An 18,086-nucleotide genomic window follows, 5' to 3' on the forward strand; every position below is an offset into this window, starting at 1 on the left:
TACAATAAGCAGTGGTATCTCAACATTCTCACAACACCTTTCCAAATGGAAGAGCGTGGGCTTACAAAAGGCCACAGTAACTCGAATACAGAAATGGAGTAATAGCGAATTTTCAAATTGGTAAAACAGTCATGCGAATTCGGAAGTAAAGGGCATGCAAATTCAGAAACAACACTTAGGTCAATAAAGGTTTTGTTCTCAGTGTTGTAACGAGTGACTGTTTGTGGGCCTTTTATTCTTTATATTTTAGATTTATTTCTGTAGTTGTCTTGTAGTTAGCCACTTAACATAAATACTGTTTTAGGGCTGGATGAGAACATACTTGCCACCCATTCATTCTCTTTTCTCCTCTCTGTTTTCTGTTTCTTTTGCTCTAAACTCTGTTGCAGGTTTGCAAGCATGGTATCAGAGCACTAATGATCTAACTTCTACAAGTTCAAATCTACTTCTTCTTCTCCTCTTTCTTCTATCTTCTTCTTTTGTTTTCTTCTAATCATTGTGCACAAGGAGGTCTATATCTAGGGCTTCTATTTGGGAGTAGGGACCAAAGAGGAATTTCTCAGCCCAGTTTATGCCCTATTAGATGGTGGCGACAGCCAGTAGCCATTCAGCTACTAGAGAGATCTGTTTAGAACAGATCTAGAAGGACTGAGTAGACAGTCCTAGATTAGTTCTGGCAAGTTGCTGGTGAAGCCAATTGCTGTAGAAGTGTTTCTTCAAGTTTCCAGGAGGTACAGGTGGTCTGAGAAGAGTGTTGCAGCTGTGTTCTTGTCCCTAGGAGTGTTCTCTCTTGCTTTGGGCTTGTGTTTCAGCAATGTCCAAATTGAATCTGGTATAACAGCAGCGGTTGGTGTCTTGATGAGTTCATAGAAGGGAAAAATGTCATCAGTTTTAGGAAAAGTGTCTTCTTAGGACAAGAAACCTGTTGGAAAGTCTTCAAATCTTGATAATCCCAATCTGCACAAGTTACAGATAACCAGTGTACTACTAGATGAGTACAATTTGAAAGAATGGTCAGTCTCAGCCAAGTTGTTTATCACTTCCCAGGATCTAATGAGGTATATTAACGGGAAAAAGAAGAAACCTAAATGTGACTGTTATGTCTTGCCTCCCTAGTTCCATGACTCCAAGAGTAGCAAAGACTGTCCAGCACTTCCCTACCGCCTTCAATATTTGGTAGGTGTCTAAGGCTTACAGACAACAGAAGAACAATGCTATAATCTACAGATTAACACAAGATATTGTTGCCCTAAAGCAAGGAGACATGTCTGTAGCCACATACTTTGCTACAAAATCCTATTTTAATAATTTCAGGATTCAGCCTTTTTTTTTCTCGACAGTACTCAAAAAATAATAATAATAAAAGGAAAGAGAGATCATTTGTTTTTAATTAAACATTTAATAGCATACCTAAGATTTGAAAAAGACAAATCTATTGAAAGTGGAGAGAAGGGAACACACTTGGAAGTAGCAGCTCTTTGGAAAGCAGCAACTCTTTGAAAAGTAGTAGCTCCCTTTTCGTTTTGAGCCTCCACGTGAATGGAACTGAGAGTCTCTTTTGATTTTTAGGTGGAGAGAAATCGGGAATACAAATCTGTTGAAGGTGCAGCAGCTCTTTGAGAAGTAGTAGCTCCCTTTCTTTTTGGAGCCTACACGTGAAAGAGACTGACTCAATAAGGCTGAGTCTCTTTTTTTCTTCCTCTTTTGGCTGGAGTAATGATAAGCTAGAGAAGTTAGAAACGTGTTAGGCCTCTTTAGCTCCTATACTTATCTAAACAAAAGTTAGGACTTTTGTTTACGTAACTAATGGACAGCTGGCTGTCTTTTACATTGTTGGGCCTTTCTTTTAAGCCCATAAAGACAAGTGTGAAGAAGTATGGGACCACACTTTAAATAATGGTCCATACTTAATTATTTAAAAGCTTTTAAGGCCCATTAACATATTACTAGGGCCCATTTACCTTAAAAGCTTGTAGGCCCTGTGAGCTTAGGAGCTGTATTCGAAGTAGTAGAGAAGAGAAGAAGACTTCTGAAATGCTGTGAATGTCGAACTGAATAGCTCAGTCAACAATACTGTTATTTATATTAGAATTTAGTACAATGATACAAGGAATTACTGGAATGCCCCTGATTAGTGATGGGACACCCAGACAACTTAAAAACATTAAACAGGCTTAGGCCCATTAACACAGGCCCAGTACAGGATAACTTAAACTTAAGTATAGGCTAATAAGAACTCTTATCAGCCAAACACTCATACATAGAGAGACTTCAATCCAACACTCCCCCTCAAGCTAAGCACGGATATCAATCATGTTTAGCTTGCCAAGTATGTCCCTAAACTTTGCTGCTGCCAACCCTTTAGTCAATACATCTGCAATTTGCATCTCAGATGGGGAGTATAAGGCACACAGAGTTCACCCGAGACAATTCTCTCTCTAACAAAGTGTCGATCAATCTCAATATGTTTTGTCCTGTCATGCTGCACGAGATTGTTAGCAAAGTTGATGGTAGCTTTGTTGTCACAATACAGCCTGAGAGGACCTTCAGCCTTAATGCCAAGCTCATTAAGAAGAGTTCTGAGCCATAGAGTTCAGCAACCCCGTGGGCCATAGCTCGATATTCTGCTTCTGCACTTGATCTAGCCACTACATTCTGCTTCTTACTGCGCCATGTGACTAGGTTTCCTCCCACAAATGTACAGTAACCTAAGGTTGATTTTCTGTCTCCAACAGACCCAGCCCAATCTGCATCAGTGTAGGCTTCAATTTCAAGTCTACTGTTTTTCCTGAATAGAATTCCCTTCCCTGGGCAAGTCTTCAAGTACTTGAGAATTCTTTCAACTGCTCTCATGTGAGGGATCTTTGGTGAGTGCATGAATTGACTGACAACATGCACTGCACTGGCAATATTTGGCCGAGTAAGGGATAAGTATATCAGCTTTCCTACCAATTTTTTGTATCTTTCTCTATCACAGTAGTCCTCACCCATTGATTCTTGTAGGCCATGGTTTTGTTCTATTGGAGTGTCTACTGGCCTGCATCCCATCATGCCTGTTTCCTCTAGGAGATCTAGCACATATTTCCGTTGACATATGTAGATTCTTTCTCTTGATCTAGCAACTTCAATTCCAAGAAAATATCTCAGATTTTCCAAGTCTTTGATCTCAAATTCTGAAGCTAGGAACTTCAGTCTATTTATCTCTTCCAAGTCATTCCCGGTAATCACCATATCATCCACATAAACAATGAGTGTTGTAAGCTTGCTATCCTGTCTCCTTGTAAACAAGGTATGATCTGCACCACTCTGAGTGTACCCCACTTTCTTCATGGCCATACAAAGTCTCTCGAACCATGCCCGGGGAGACTACTTCAAACCATATAATGCTTTCCTTAGTTTACACACCTTGCCAACATCATAGCCTAGTGGAGGTTCCATGAATACTTCTTCATGAAGATCACCATTAAGGAAGGCATTCTTCACATCCAGCTAATGAAGTTCCCATGAGAAATTTGCTGCTAGTGACAATAGAACCCGGATTGTGTTGAGCTTTGCTACTGAGGCAAAGGTTTCTTTGTAGTCAATTCCTTCCTTTTGAGTAAATCCCTTTGCCACAAGTCAGGCCTTGTACCTCTCGATTGACCCATCCTCCCTGTGCTTTACTGTAAATACCCACTTGCACCCAACAGTGCCCTTCCCCTCTGGCAGGTCCACTAATTTCCAAGTTCTTGCTTTCATTAGGGCTTTCATCTCTTCATTCATAGCTTCTTTCCACCTTGGATCAGATGCTGCCTCTAAGTACCTAGAAGGAACACGTATAGAGGAAAGAGCAGACACAAAGGAGTGATAGGCAGGAGATAAATGCGAGTAAGAAACAAAATCAGCTATGGGATGTCGGGTGGTACAAGAACAGACAGGCTTACGAAGAGCAATAGGAAGATCCAAATCCGAAGTATGTGAGTTAGAATTACCTTGAATTGCAGAGACAAATTGATCTGAGTCCAACTGGTTGTAGTCATGAGGTTGAGAGCCCTTTTTCCTTCTGTTGTATGTAAGTATCTCCTTTTGTTGCCTACTAGAATCTTCAGGAGCATCTGCTGCATCAGGAGTAACTGGCACATTTGGAGCCTTACTAGTTTGACCCGGAATGTCACAGCTAGGAGTAGTGGAAGGTGATGGAAGACCTGAGTCAGATAGGGGAACAAAAAAGGAGGGAGAATGAGAATCCTCTTCCAATCCACTAGTCTCCCCCTGAAGAGGATTCTGAGAAGACTGGAAATAGGGTTGAGACTCAAAAAAGACATCTCTGGTGACATACTTTTTCTTGGAGATAGGATCATAACACTTGTACCCCTTTTGTGTAGGAGAGTACCCCAAAAATATTCCCTTTGTAGCCTTGGGATTCAACTTGGTTTTCTTTGGATCCTTCACATGTATGAAACATATACAGCCAAAAACCCGTAGGGGAAGAGGAAATTCTGGAAGAGTGGGACACAAAACAGAGAAAGGGGTCTTCATACCCAATACCTTAGATGGCATCCGATTTATCAAGTATGATGCAATGAGTACAGCTTGAGACCAGTATTGCTTGGGCACTTTGTGCTGAAATAGTATAGGGCTCGAGCTGTCTCCAATAGATGTTTGTTCTTGCGCTCAGCAACTCCATTTTGCTAAGGGGTATTAGCACAGGATGATTGGTGTAACAGGCCAGCATCTTCCATGAATGAGTTCAGGGATTTTTCAAAGTATTCAGCAGCATTGTCTGACCGGAAATGCTATCTTCTTATCAAATTGTGTTTCAATCATCTTGCAAAAAGCCATAGTTATCTGTGGTACTTCATCTCGTCCTTTTAACAGATAAATCCATGTGCACCGAGAATAATGGTCAATAAAACTGATAAAGTAACGGAAGCCATCAATGGAAACAATGGGTGAAGGTCCCCAAACATTAGAATGAACCAAATCAAAAGGAGGTCAAATTTCATTACTGGAAGTTGGATACACTATTCTACATTGTTTTGACATTTGACACACATCACAAATTAAACTCTGACTTGGAATGCCCTTAAACAATTCGGGAAACAACATTGCTAATGAAGAGAAAGACACATGACCTAGCCTAGCATGCCACAGGTGCAGCCTAGCTATTGACTCCACACTTTCCGGACTAGTAGCAGCAGAAGCTTGTAGGGCTGAGCCGATGTCTGCATCAAAATAGTAGAGGCCTCCATACTCATGACCACTCCCAATCGTTCTCCTCGTCAATCTATCCTGGAAGACACAATGAGTAGGAAAAAAAGTTATACTGCAGTTCAAATTTTTTTGTAAGCTTTGAAACAGACAAAAGATTTGAGGTAAGACTAGGAACATGCATGACTGATTTAAGAGAGAGGTCCTTGCTTAGGTCAACCACCCCCTTTCCAGAGATGGTGGAGAAAGACCCATCAGCCACTCTCATCTTATCCTGGCTAGACAACAAATGATATGAAGAGAATAAGGAGGACATATGTGTCATATGGTCGGTTGCTCCGGAATCAATCACCCAAGAAGTGGAATCAATGGAGCTAGTTACACTAAAGGCAGAGATTGTACCTGATCTGGCAAGAGAGGTGGAAGCAAAAGAATTGTTTTTTAGACAGGCCAATGCCCGGTTGAGAACCTCTACCTTACTAGTCGTGAAGCCCAAAGTACCCGTTCCAGAGGAGTCAATAACCTGCCCTATGGAGGAAGAAGACACTGTTGGAGTACTTTGTGAGTTGTCACCACTGTTGTTATTGGTGGCAAGATTCCCACTTGTCGTATGACCCTTATGTTGTCTCTTGTCCTTTCTCAATGCAACTGGCTTCAGATGAGGATACAGGACCCAACATTTTCTTTTGTATGTTTCTCACCACCACAATGGGTGCACTTGAGGGACTTCTTGTCTGGACTGTTTCCCTTAGTGGAGACTAGGGCTGAATGTTCTCCAGATAGTTCAGTTGACTGTGTCTGAGAGTCAACTTGCATCTCCTTTCTCCTGACTTCTTCATTTCTCACAAGGTAATAGACATGGTGTAGCTTCGACAATTCATCTCTCCGTAGAATTTGTGACCTTATACCCTCATACACTGGGTCTAGGCTAGTCAGAAACTTGAAGGCTCTGCTCTCTTCAATTTGCTTATCATGTCTCTCCTTGTCCTTGGCATTTTCCCAATCCAATATCAAGTGATGATCATTCTCTTCCCAAAGGCCTTCCAGAGTTGCAAAGTATGTTGCAACTGTCATATCTCCTTGCCTTAGAGCTGCAATGTCTTGGTTCAATCTGTAGATTCTAGCATTGTTCTTCTTCTGGCCGTAGGTCTTAGATACCTTTTCCCAAATCTTAGCAGCTGTAGGGAAATGATGAACAGTTCTAGCAACCCGAGGAGTCATGGAGGCCAGCAACCAAGACATGACTGTGGCATTTTCCTTGCGCCACACGGCATGCTCAGGACTGCCGACTTCAGGTTCCTTCTTGTCCCCATCTAAATAGCCAGTGAGATCACGGGAAGTAATGAAAAGCCTTGCTGAGATGGACCACTCTCTGAAGTTATACTCATCCAGTAGCACACTTGTAATCTGCAAAGCTGTGCAGATTAGGGTTTTCCAGGTTTGAGGACCTTGCGGCAGGTCTGTTATCTCTAGAGGAAACTTCTCCAGATAGCGAGGACATCCTGACTTCAGTCCTAAAGTAGATGGCTCTGTTTAGAGCTGGCCGAAGTGTTCACAGTGCTGGACAATCAGGTGTTGGTAGCTTGCTAGGTAGACTTCACTTGGGCTGAAGCAGTTCGGGTACAGCAGCAAGTGAGGTTCTGGGCTGATAACCGACCTGAAATTAGGGCTCTTTACCACTGTGCTGTGCAAGTCTTGCTGGAGCTTCGAAGCTGCAACTGTAGAAGAAGCTCTCCCCCTTTCGGCTAGTGCTAGGACTGCTGAAATCAGTCCTCAACTAGATCTGTCTTATACAGACCTCTCTTAGTAGCCAAATAGCTACTATTTGCTGGAAATAACCTAGTAGGACATCTGCTTCTAGGTCTTACTTCCCTTGAGCCCTACAACCAAGGGAAATCCTAGGTTCAAACTTGATTTGTTCTCTTACAACCCTAGGTTTTCACTGCAGCAACCTAGAAAAAGAAGAAAGAAGATGAAAAGACAGCAAGAGAAGAGAGAGTGCGCCGGCTGAAACCAGGGAGAAGCTAATGCTCTGATACCATGTGAGCTTAGGAGCTGTATTCTGTTGAGCAGGAGACCAAGAAGAAGAAAAGAAGAAGGAGAAAAGAAGAAGAAAAGAAGGAGAAAAGAAGAAGAAAAGAAGGAGAAGAGGAAGAAGAATAAGAGGCAACTGAGTTAAGGCCTCAACAAAACTTAGCTTCAGTCGAGTGAAGCTTTCTATTTATACTATTCTGGCCGTACATAACAATGTCTATAGAATTACGAAAATACCCCTGCGGGTACTAAGCCTGTGCATAGTACATATAATACACCTGTTAACACTCCCCCTCAAGTTGGGGCATAGATATCAATCATGCCCAACTTGTCACAGAGACCTTGATGTCTAGAATGGTTTAGCCCTTTTGTAAATAAGTCTGCAAGTTGGTCTTCAGAGTTGATGTATGGAGTGCATGCTTCGCCTATGATGATTCTCTCTGATAAAATGCTTGTCAACTTCAATGTGCTTTGTTCTATCATGTAGTACCGGGTTGGCAGCGATATTGATAGCTGCCTTGTTGTCACAGAGTAGAGTAATGGGTTTACCAACTGGAAAACCCAACTCTCCCAATAGATTCTTTATCCACATACCTTCGGCTACTCCATGTGCCATTGCACGGTACTCAGCTTCAGCACTAGATCTAGCTACCACGGTTTGCTTCTTACTCCTCCAAGTAACAAGGTTCCCTCCTACAAAGGTGCAGTAACCACTAGTAGACCTTCTGTCACTTTGAGATCCAGCCCAATCCGCATCTGTGTAAATTTCAACCCTCAAGTGTCCATGTTTCTGGAATAATAAACCAGCACCCGGGAATTTCTTAAGATACTGTAGTACTCTCTCCGCTGCTTCAAGATGGGTGGACCTAGGTGCATGCATGAACTGACTGAGGACAGCAACAGCATATGCTATGTCTGGACGAGTCATAGAGAGGTACAACAATCTCCCTACAAGCCTCTGAAATTGCTTCACATCCTTAAGTGGTTCACCTTGACTGTCACTTAACTTATGGTTGGGATCAATGGGAGAGTCAGCTGGTTTAACCCCAACCTTTCCCGTGTCCTTGAGCAAATCTAGGACATATTTCCTTTGGGAGATGAAGATACCCCTTTTTGATTGGGCAACCTCAATCCCAAGGAAGTATTTGGTGGGTCCTAGATCTTTCACCTCGAACTGAGTGGCAAGGAAGCCCTTCAAACTTTGAATTTCATCCTTCCAGTCACCAGTAACAATTATGTCATCCACGTATACTATTAGGGCAGCCATTTTACCTTCTACTCTTTTTATAAACAGTGTGTGATCTGACTGACATTGCTTGTATCCCCTCTCCTGAACTGCAGTATGAAATCTGCTGAACCAAGCCCTTGGTGATTGCTTCAGCCCATATAAAGACTTCTTCAACTTACACACCTTTTGTTCACTTCCTTGGGCCAAAAAACCGGGGGGTTGAACCATATAAACATCCTCTTCAAGGTCACCATTCAAGAAGGCATTCTTGATGTCGAGCTGATGTAGATCCCAATTCAGATTGGCAGCAAGAGAGAAAAGGACTCTAATAGAGTTCATTTTGGCAACAGGAGCAAAGATTTCTGCATAATCAACCCCATATACTTGAGTGAAACCCTTTGCCACTAAACGAGCTTTATACCTCTCCACGGTTCCATCAGCCCCATGCTTAACAATGAACACCCATTTACATCCAATTGGATCCTTTCCCGTAGGGAGATCAACAAGTTCCCATGTGCCATTCTTATGAAGAGCATCAATCTCTTCCTTCATGGCCTTCATCCATTCTGGAACTGAGAGAGCTTCTACCACATTCTTGGTAATAGGGGTACTGTCAATGGAGGTAAGAAAAGCACAAAATGAAGGTGAAATGTTCTCATAGGAAACAAAGTTGGAAATGGGGTGTTTGGTGGTGCACGACCTAACCCCTTTCCTGTGGGCAATGAGAAGGTCAAGATCATTAGCAATAGGGAGGTTAGGAGTCAAGTTACCTAAGTGAGTATGATCTTCCCCCAAGGAATTTGATGGCATTTGAGGTACGGCTTCTGGATTCTCCTCAGCTCTTGAACCTGATTGGCCTTTACGACGACGAGAAAAAACACGGAAAGGTGGAGAATCAGAGGGAGAAAGGGGAGAAGGAGAAGGAGAAGGAGTAGGGAGAGGAGGAAGTTGAACCAGTTTCTCCTCATACCTACACTCCCCCTGAGGAGAAACAGGAAAGAAGGGCTCATCCTCAAAGAAGGTAACATCCATGGAGACATAGAATTTCCGTGAAACAGGATCAAAGCAACGATACCCTTTTTGAGAGAATGAGTAGCCAAGAAATATGCATGGGATAGCACGAGAGTCCAATTTTCCCCGGGTGGGGGATAGGTTTTGGACAAAGCACCGACAACCAAAAACACGAGGAGGAATAGAAAGAAGAGGGGCCTTAGGAAAGAGAAGCTGATGTGGAGCTTTGTACTCTAACCAACGAGAGGGCATTCGGTTAATGAGGCATGTAGAACAAAGGACGGCCTCAAGCCAAAAACGTTTGGGAACATTCATGTGGAGTAGTAAACCCCGTGCCACTTCAAGAAGGTGACGGTTCTTCCGTTCAGCCACACCATTTTGTTGTGGCGTGCGGGCACAAGAGCTCCGGTGAAGTGAACCATGTGAAGCAAAGAAGTCCGTGAGGTCACTATGAAAAAATTCTTTTGCATTGTCTGATTGAAATATTTGAATTTCGGTCTGAAATTGGGTGAAGACCATCCGCTGAAAATCTTGGATAATTTTTGGTACTTCCTCACGGGTTCGCATTGGATATACCCAAGTGTATCTGGAATAATCGTCAATGAAGGTAATAAAGTACTTGTAGCCACTCTCAGAAGGTAAAGTAACAGGGCCCCACACATCCGAATGCACAATGTGAAAAGGATACTCAGATTTACTATTTCCTTGAGGAAATTGAGTTCTACAATGCTTGCTTAACTGACACGTTTGACAAGAAAAATTGGAAACAGACACAGACTTACACAGTTCTGGGAAAACAACTTTCAACGACTCAAAAGACAAGTGACCCAAACGACAATGCCATAAATACATTTTACTCTTTTTGAACTGACTCAGACTCTGTAACAAGAAGGCCGGCCGTATTCTCCAGCATATAGAGTCCATCAACCATATGACCCCTACCAATCGTCCACCCCGATGCCAGATCCTGAATCACACAATAGGAAGGGAAAAAAGTCATGAAACAGTTTAAGGAATTTGTAACACTACTGACTGAAAACAAATTCATAGGAAATTTTGGAACATGAAGAACATTAGAAAGAGTAAGGCCAAGGGGAAGAGAGAGAGAGTTCCTTGACCAGCTATGGGAGAGTATGATCCATCAGCTAGTCTCACTTTATCTCTTCCGGAAAGAGGGTTATAAGTTTGGAAGAAAGAGGACATACCAGTCATGTGTTTTGACGCTCCAGAATCAATGATCCATGGAGAGTCAAGGTCGTGAGAAGCAACATGGAAAACTGTGGCAGGATTACCTGATGTGGATGCAAAAGAGGTGGTGGGAGGAGCATCCATCTGGCGAATTGTTCTACCATAAAGCTCCAAATGGTCATGGAAGGAGTTGACAATATCCTTCCTTGGGTCGGATCCAGAGTAGTTATGTTGGCCATGAGGTGGTTGAGTCACAGTGGAGGTGGAGGGCTGATTCTCCTGAGTAACCATATTGGCCATGTGGTGTTTCTTGGTACCTTGCTGCCCGGGTCTTCTAATACCATCTGAGCCTTGCTTCTTAGGTAAATCCTGAGCCCACTTCGGTTTCCCATGGAGATCCCAACAAGTATCTTTGGTGTGTCGGGGCTTCTGACAATTAGTGCACCACAATTTTTCCTTATCTTCTGCTTTCTTCTGGAGATCCCCTCTCTTGAAAGAAGGTCCACCACTAGTAGAGGGACCCCCCTTTGCCGCCAACACAATTGCATCCCCTCCGGTGCTGTTCATCAAGTTCCTTCTGCTCTCTTCAGACTGGACAAGTGCATAGACCTCCTGAATTGAAGGAAGATCCTTAGAACTTAGAATTTGTACTCTGATGGGTTCATAGATAGGATTGAGACCATGTAAAAAGGCAAACACCCTTTGTTGTGAGACAAGTTTCTTATACAATTTTGCATCTTCCTCACACTTCCACTCAATATTCTAGTAATGGTCCAACTCCTTCCAAACAGTTGTCAGGTCAGAGTAATAAACTGATAAACTCTTCTCCCCCTGTTTACAAGTAGATGAAGTTGCTTGCAATTGATAAATTTTGGCATAGTGTCGAAGTTCAGAATGTGGACTTTGCCTGATCCCAGATCTCATTTGCGGTTTCAGCCCACATGAAGTTCTTCCTTATTTGCGGTTGCATGGAGATCAAAAGCCATGACATAACCATACTGTTCTCCTGATCCCATCTATCATGTTCTGCATTTCCAGAAGGTGGTTCTTTGATTCTTCCATTTATGTAGCCTACTTTTCCCCTTGCAGTTATGTATAGCTTGATCCCCCTTGACCACTCTAGGTAGTTTAACCCGTCAAGAGGAACAACAGCCATAGGGAAGGATAGGTCACTGTTCCCACTCATTCCATTCAGCATTGTGGAGATTCCGGATGTAGCTAAATGTTCACTACTCATGATTCTCAGTTTAGAAATACACAAAACCAAACCATAGTCTTACAGAGCTGCAATAGTCCACAACTAGACACTTGCTGATTTTCGGCCTCACAGAGAACCAAGCACAAACACTGCAGCTGCAGTACTAGGGTTTATGACCTACACTGTGTAGGAGTCCACAGAACAATATACGAACTGCACATGCAGTGTAACCAGGTCTGAATGACCTATAGTTCACAACTTTGATACAGCTTCTCAGCCCCCCCCAAAAAAAAACACAGTAGGAACAGCAATACAAGTGGTGATTCACCACACCTAATCGGCTGATATCCACTTTCCAGGGCAGCCGAACAGTCACTCAAGTTCTAGGGTTCATCAACAGCCCCTTAGAGAGCAGACTAGTGCAACATACAATCGGAGGAAGGGGAACAGTCCCTACTCAGATTCTGGGACATTAACAGTCGTGCAAGAAGCCATAAACAGGGAAAAAAAAAAGATTCAGTATCAGCAATAGGCGTACAGTCATGAACTCGAACTTCCCTTCAGGTTAGAGCCTTCCTTCGAACATCTGGGATGGATTTCTACAATCCTCTTAGCCGAAGCAACCCAGTTACCAGAAAAAAATACATGTAGCCGAACCCTTTTTCTGTGCTAGGAAGTTGAACAGTCAGCATACTTGTAGCAGAGACCTATTCGGCAGTGGAGACTAACCACAGCACTAGAAAAGCTTCTTCTTCCTTGTCTTCAAGCATCAGTACTATAGCTCCTTCGCAGCAGTGGAGAGACCTCAGCTAGTTGTTTTCTAGGCCTGGACGGACCTGCTCTGATACCATGTTGAGCAGGAGACCAAGAAGAAGAAGAAAAGAAGGAGAAAAGAAGAAGAAAAGAAGGAGAAGAGGAAGAAGAATAAGAGGCAACTGAGTTAAGGCCTCAACAAAACTTAGCTTCAGTCGAGTGAAGCTTTCTATTTATACTATTTTGGCTGTACATAACAATATGTCTACAGAATTAGGAAAATACCCCTGCGGGTACTAAGCCTGTGTACAGTACATATAATACACCTGTTAACATATTCGAAGTAGTAGAGAAGAGAAGAAGACTTCTGAAATGCTGTGAATGTCGAACTGAATAGTTCAGTCGACAATACTGTTATTTATATTAGAATGTAGTACAATGATACAAGGAATTACTGGAATGCCCCTGATTAGTGGTGGGACACCCAGACAACTTAAAAACATTAAACAGGCTTAGGCCCATTAACACAGGCCCAGTACAGGATAACTTAAACTTAAGTATAGGCTAATAAGAACTCTTATCAGCCGAACACTCGTACATAGAGAGACTTCAATCCAACAGGCCCATTAACACATAATTTGGGCCAACTTCAATTTAAAACATGGGACATTTTAGTAAAGCCAAGTCAGTCCTATTGGTGGGCTGAAACATTGTAGTAAAAAAAGGGGCCTACAGTCTAATTTAGTGAACAACAGGCCCCAAGTTAATTGGACTTGTTTGTAATGCAAGAAGCATTTAATGAGTCAATAGTAGAGCCCATTTAATGGAACGGCAGACCCTAAAAGAATAAATCTATATTAATTAATTTCTTATGAGGTGTCCCACTTATTATAAGGGGATGTCACTTGTCCTATTCTAACAAGAGGGCTATTTTCTCTCCTTTAACCACTTGAAATGGGGGGACACATGTCATCCTAGGGGAGAGAGTTATTTTCCCTCCTCTAACCACTTTAAGTGGGGGAACACATGTCATCCTAGGGGAGAGACTTTTCTTCTCCTCCTTAACCCACTTTAAGTGGGGAGACACTTGTCACCTTAGGAAGGAAGAGTTTTTTTTCCCTCCATAACCCATTTTAAGTGGGGTGACACTTGGCACTCTAAGAAGAGAGTGGGGAGTTACTTAACCACCTTCCTCCTCTATATAAACCCCTCTCCTACAAGGAGAAGGGGCTAATGCCTTTTTGCTGGCTAATACTAATTTACCTGCAGGATTTCTAGCACTAAGAAACAAGTGGGAAGACAAAAGAGAAGAAGATTGGTGTGGAGAGAATAAAAAACAAAGGAAGAAGAAGGTAGTGAATCTTGTTTTCTTCCTACACCCCTTCAGTATGATACTCCTTGTGCTTCCCACATGAGATGGAAGACCATATTCTATCTATTCCTCTCACTCATTTCTTTCTTCCTTTTATTTTTCTTTTCTTCCTTGTCTCATATTGAAATACAAGTAAGGAGATAACCATCTATAGCCTTGTCTATGAAACATGGCTAATTATGGTTCCTTACTTCATTTTGAAACATGGCTAATTATGGGTCTGAATTAGCTTTCTTCTTTTTTCGTTTTTTGTCTGAAAATCCCATCACTAATCAGGGGCACATCAGTCTTTTGTGTATTATTAGCCACTTAATATAAATACAGTTTAGGGATGGCTGAGAGCATACTTGCAAACACTCGAGACCTATTGGGATTGCTGACTCAACAAGGGAATGAATCCAGAAAAGCTACCATGTTTGAAAATAGGGAAAGAGTTAAATTTCAAAGGGGTAGTTGTGGAAGGGGACTCAAAGGAAGTAGTAGGGTGGCTAAGGAACAAAGCATTAGCAACCTGGAAATATAGATACATACATCCCAAGGGAAAATAAATCACTAACATAGACGTTGCATGTCAAAGGCAAGCGCTAAACCAAATTGAATTTTTTTGGAGAGAAACTTTAGGGGGAGGGGGGGTGCTGATGTTAGAGTCATTTGGTGGATATTGTATTGATTCAATTTTCTATTAACAAATTTGGTCGTTACTGTTTAAAAATGTCAGAAATGTCCAGCCAACAGGTCTCAGTTTCAATACATAGAACCAGAAACTTCAAACAAATTTTAAAATTCCAAAATGCCCCACTACAAAAGAAAAAAAAAATCCAAAAAGTCAGTCAAATGTTCTATTATTTTGGTCAAAATTGAACATACAGTTAACATAAGTTTGTTTTATTCTCAAAAATAGACTGTTCCAGCAATGTCAACACAATATGTCAGAAATGTTGTCCATATAGACCATATGGTATTACATTTGATAATAAGCTTCTCAAAAGTACATAAATTTATACATAGAAAATTTAAGTTGTTGTATAAAAACAAATAAGTAATTATGCACATTAAAGTAACATTTCATTTAAAAGAAGAATAAAACAGATTAATAATGGTGAGTTGGTGACCATATAATATCTAAATGTATATTGTAACATCATTATTTCCATTCTATCACTTATTAAGTTAAATTTATATTATGGATTCACATAATTGGTTTTAAAATATATACTTGGATTTTAATAGAAATTGTAAGTTTGATTCTTAGAGACTAAGGGGAACTCCAATAGCATGTATGTTCACTTATTCTTCCTTTTTCTTTTCTTAAAAAATTATAGAACATTTCCAAAGATTTCACAATGTATTCAATATTTCTGTATGACATTTCCAATATTTTGGACATGTTTCCCATTCTTAAGTGACCAACATTCTAAACCTTGGACTCAGGAATAAAGATTTCAATAAAATGCAACCAAGAAATATAAAACTGTTACTAATTCCATGATTTGTTTCCTCCTTACAAACAATTCCAACCAAGAAAAATAAAATCAAAGCTAGCAAACAAACTTACAAACCTTCAAGGTCAACTATTTGGTGGCTGACAGCAGGAGATGCCTTTTCATGGAAGTCTTCATCATTATCACTCTCAATATATACAATGTGAGGGTACCTCTCATATTTTAAAAGCAAGTCGGACTATAATAAAATGGAAAGGAAGAAAAAGAATTTATAATGTGGAAATGACAAATAATAAAAATATAAGTGCTTAATCGTTTTAGTATATAAAAGAATGCATGAAAAGGAGACTTAATGAACCTTTGGTAGCTCATGTTGGCGGCGGATTGATGATGTCCTCCAGCCAACCATATCTTCATGACTCGTTAAAGATCAACACCAAATTGACTATTACATAGCAGCATAGTTAAGGTAGAGAAACAATGCCAAAGAGCTTTTGGCCTTGCAAAGGGAACTTGAGTAAGCATCATCATGGTTCACAATTGCTATATCCATGGACATTTTGGCATGCAAAGGTGGGGAAATTTTAATGGTTTTCTTGTTTGTTAGGGTATCATCAACATACATGTTGGTACAAGCTACATTGAACACTCAAACTTCAAACCTTGAACAGATAAGCAAGGAAGAACTTAAAATTTTATCCAAATAAAACACTCTTCTTCATTTACTAGGACAAAAACAAGGGCTCAGACCTATATTTTCTGAAATTTATGCTTATCTTTTTTTTTTCTTATAAATATGTTGATTTTCTATGTTTCAGTACAAAGTTTATATTTTTTTTGTGAAGATTATATATAATTACTAGTGAAAGATGGTTGGTGGTTTCTATGGATCCTAAGGAAGATTATATACAATAATTATTTTAATTTAAAAAATCCGTTGCCAAGGCACCTGCCTAGCCAACTAGGTTGGAAGGTTTCTCCTATCACCTAGCCTTGCTTTGGCACCTTGGGAACTATGACTCAGAAAATTGTGGCATTAGGTAGTGAGGAGTACTCATGGTGCTCATCCTAATAATTGGGATGCTGGTTTCATTGCAAGAAGTACTTTAACATCTCCTTGGAACGCCATTGCTGGCTTTTATCCTTCTTTCTTGAGATTTAATAGTGCTATTATTTATATTCTAGTGATAGAAATAAGTTTTGGGATGAACTTTGGTGGGTTAATGCTCCACTAAGAGATTAATTCCCATCCATGTACAACCTATCTCTTCTTTCAAACTTAAACCTATTTCTTAGTTTTCTGCCCTTTCCTCCCCAGGTGTTAACTGGAGGGAATGTTTTCCTTGGCCCCTCCAAGTCTGACAGTAGGTTTGGATGTTGGACCCTTTGAGTACCTTTTCTTGTTCCTCTTATGATTTTTCCCTTGCTACTAACTCCTCTTCCTCTCTAAGTTTCCTAGTGAAAGAGATTTGGAGTAAATCTGCATCACGCCACCACCTAAGGTGAGGACTTCCAGTTGGGAGGTGTAACATTTGAAAATCAACTCTAGTGAGATTCTAAAAAGGAAACAACCTAATTGGTGTGAGAGCCTTCACCTGTGAAGAGACTTGATACATCATATTAGGATAGCCCTTGTTGTACACTGTACATATCAACTTTATTGTTTTATTTTCTTTCAGCCCTATAAGGGCATTCTTGTAAATATACATAATATATTCTCTTTAATATACAAGAGGCCTTCTGGGGTGGGGTCGACTGATTCATTCAACACCCCTGAAACTATTACTTCTTATTCGAACTAGGGTTGACATGGTATCAGAGCAGGTCCTACAAACCTGGCTTTGATTAAATCTGCTATTAGAGGTTTGAAGGAAGATTTAGGGCTGCTAAATCAATTGTTATTCATCCGGTTAGAAGACCTCTGGAAGCTGTTCTGTTCAGCACAAGGTTTCCTGGATTTCTCTGGAAAATTGCAGACAGTATTGAAGATTTCTCTCTCTCTTGATTGGCTGCACCAATCAACTTGAAACTCCAGATTCTGTGTCGCCTAGCTCAGTTTTAAGTATTTCTACAGTTGGTTCTTGGACTGGATTAAATTTTTTTTTTATTAATAACTCACAATTTTCATTAATAAAAGGAGAAATAGATACAGAGTTACAGATTTAGGGGAGATAAGCTCTTTTAACTCTCCCACAGAAAGACAAAAAACAAAGAGAATAAAATTACAAGAGAGCCCAGTGATATGGTGTTATAGAAATGAAATGAAGAAATTCAAATGGGTAACACAACATATGTGTTAGAATGCTCGAGTCGGGTATTTTGGTCATTCTGGTGAATTTTATTGAAAGTGAAATGTCTATTGTATCTGAGTTTAAGTTATGTGTCCCATCTTCTATGAGGGACAAAATTGTCTTTCTTGTAACTCAAATTTTCATGAATAAAAGTCAAGTGGGTCAGCTAGGAGAAGAATTTTTAGTACATCCTCTCTCTCTTCTAGTCTGGCCAAATACTTTTCTCCTCTCCTTCTTCTTCTTTCTCTTTTCTTTCTTCTTTCTTCTTCTCTACTTTGACCTAGAAACAACTAGGGTTTATTCACATGGTATCAGAGCATTAAGGTCTGGTGTTCGTTTTTTTTCTTGCTGCTGTCTTCTTCCTGGGTTCGCCGCCAGC

At 40.8% G+C, this 18,086-nt stretch overlaps 1 protein-coding gene across 7 annotated transcripts in view; it reads right to left on the minus strand.

Moving 5' to 3' along the window:
* LOC104603138 (retrovirus-related Pol polyprotein from transposon RE2) overlaps positions 1-18,086 on the minus strand; it is an 87,671-nt gene that overhangs the window by 6,738 nt on the left and 62,847 nt on the right. For 5 of the 7 annotated variants that reach the window (XM_010267077.3, XM_010267076.3, XM_010267074.3 and 2 more), the window contains 2 exons: positions 15,775-15,827; positions 15,534-15,654 (listed from right to left, as the gene is read on the minus strand). In XM_010267077.3, coding sequence (XP_010265379.1) covers positions 15,534-15,654; positions 15,775-15,827 — 174 coding nt within the window. The remainder of the gene's footprint in view (positions 1-15,533; positions 15,655-15,774; positions 15,828-18,086) is intronic. The other 2 variants (XR_016079396.1, XR_016079395.1) reach the window with 1 other exon arrangement.

Source organism: Nelumbo nucifera, chromosome 8, assembly GCF_055504915.1.
Source record: "Nelumbo nucifera cultivar China Antique chromosome 8, China Antique-T2T, whole genome shotgun sequence".
NCBI classification, from domain to species: domain Eukaryota; kingdom Viridiplantae; phylum Streptophyta; class Magnoliopsida; order Proteales; family Nelumbonaceae; genus Nelumbo; species Nelumbo nucifera.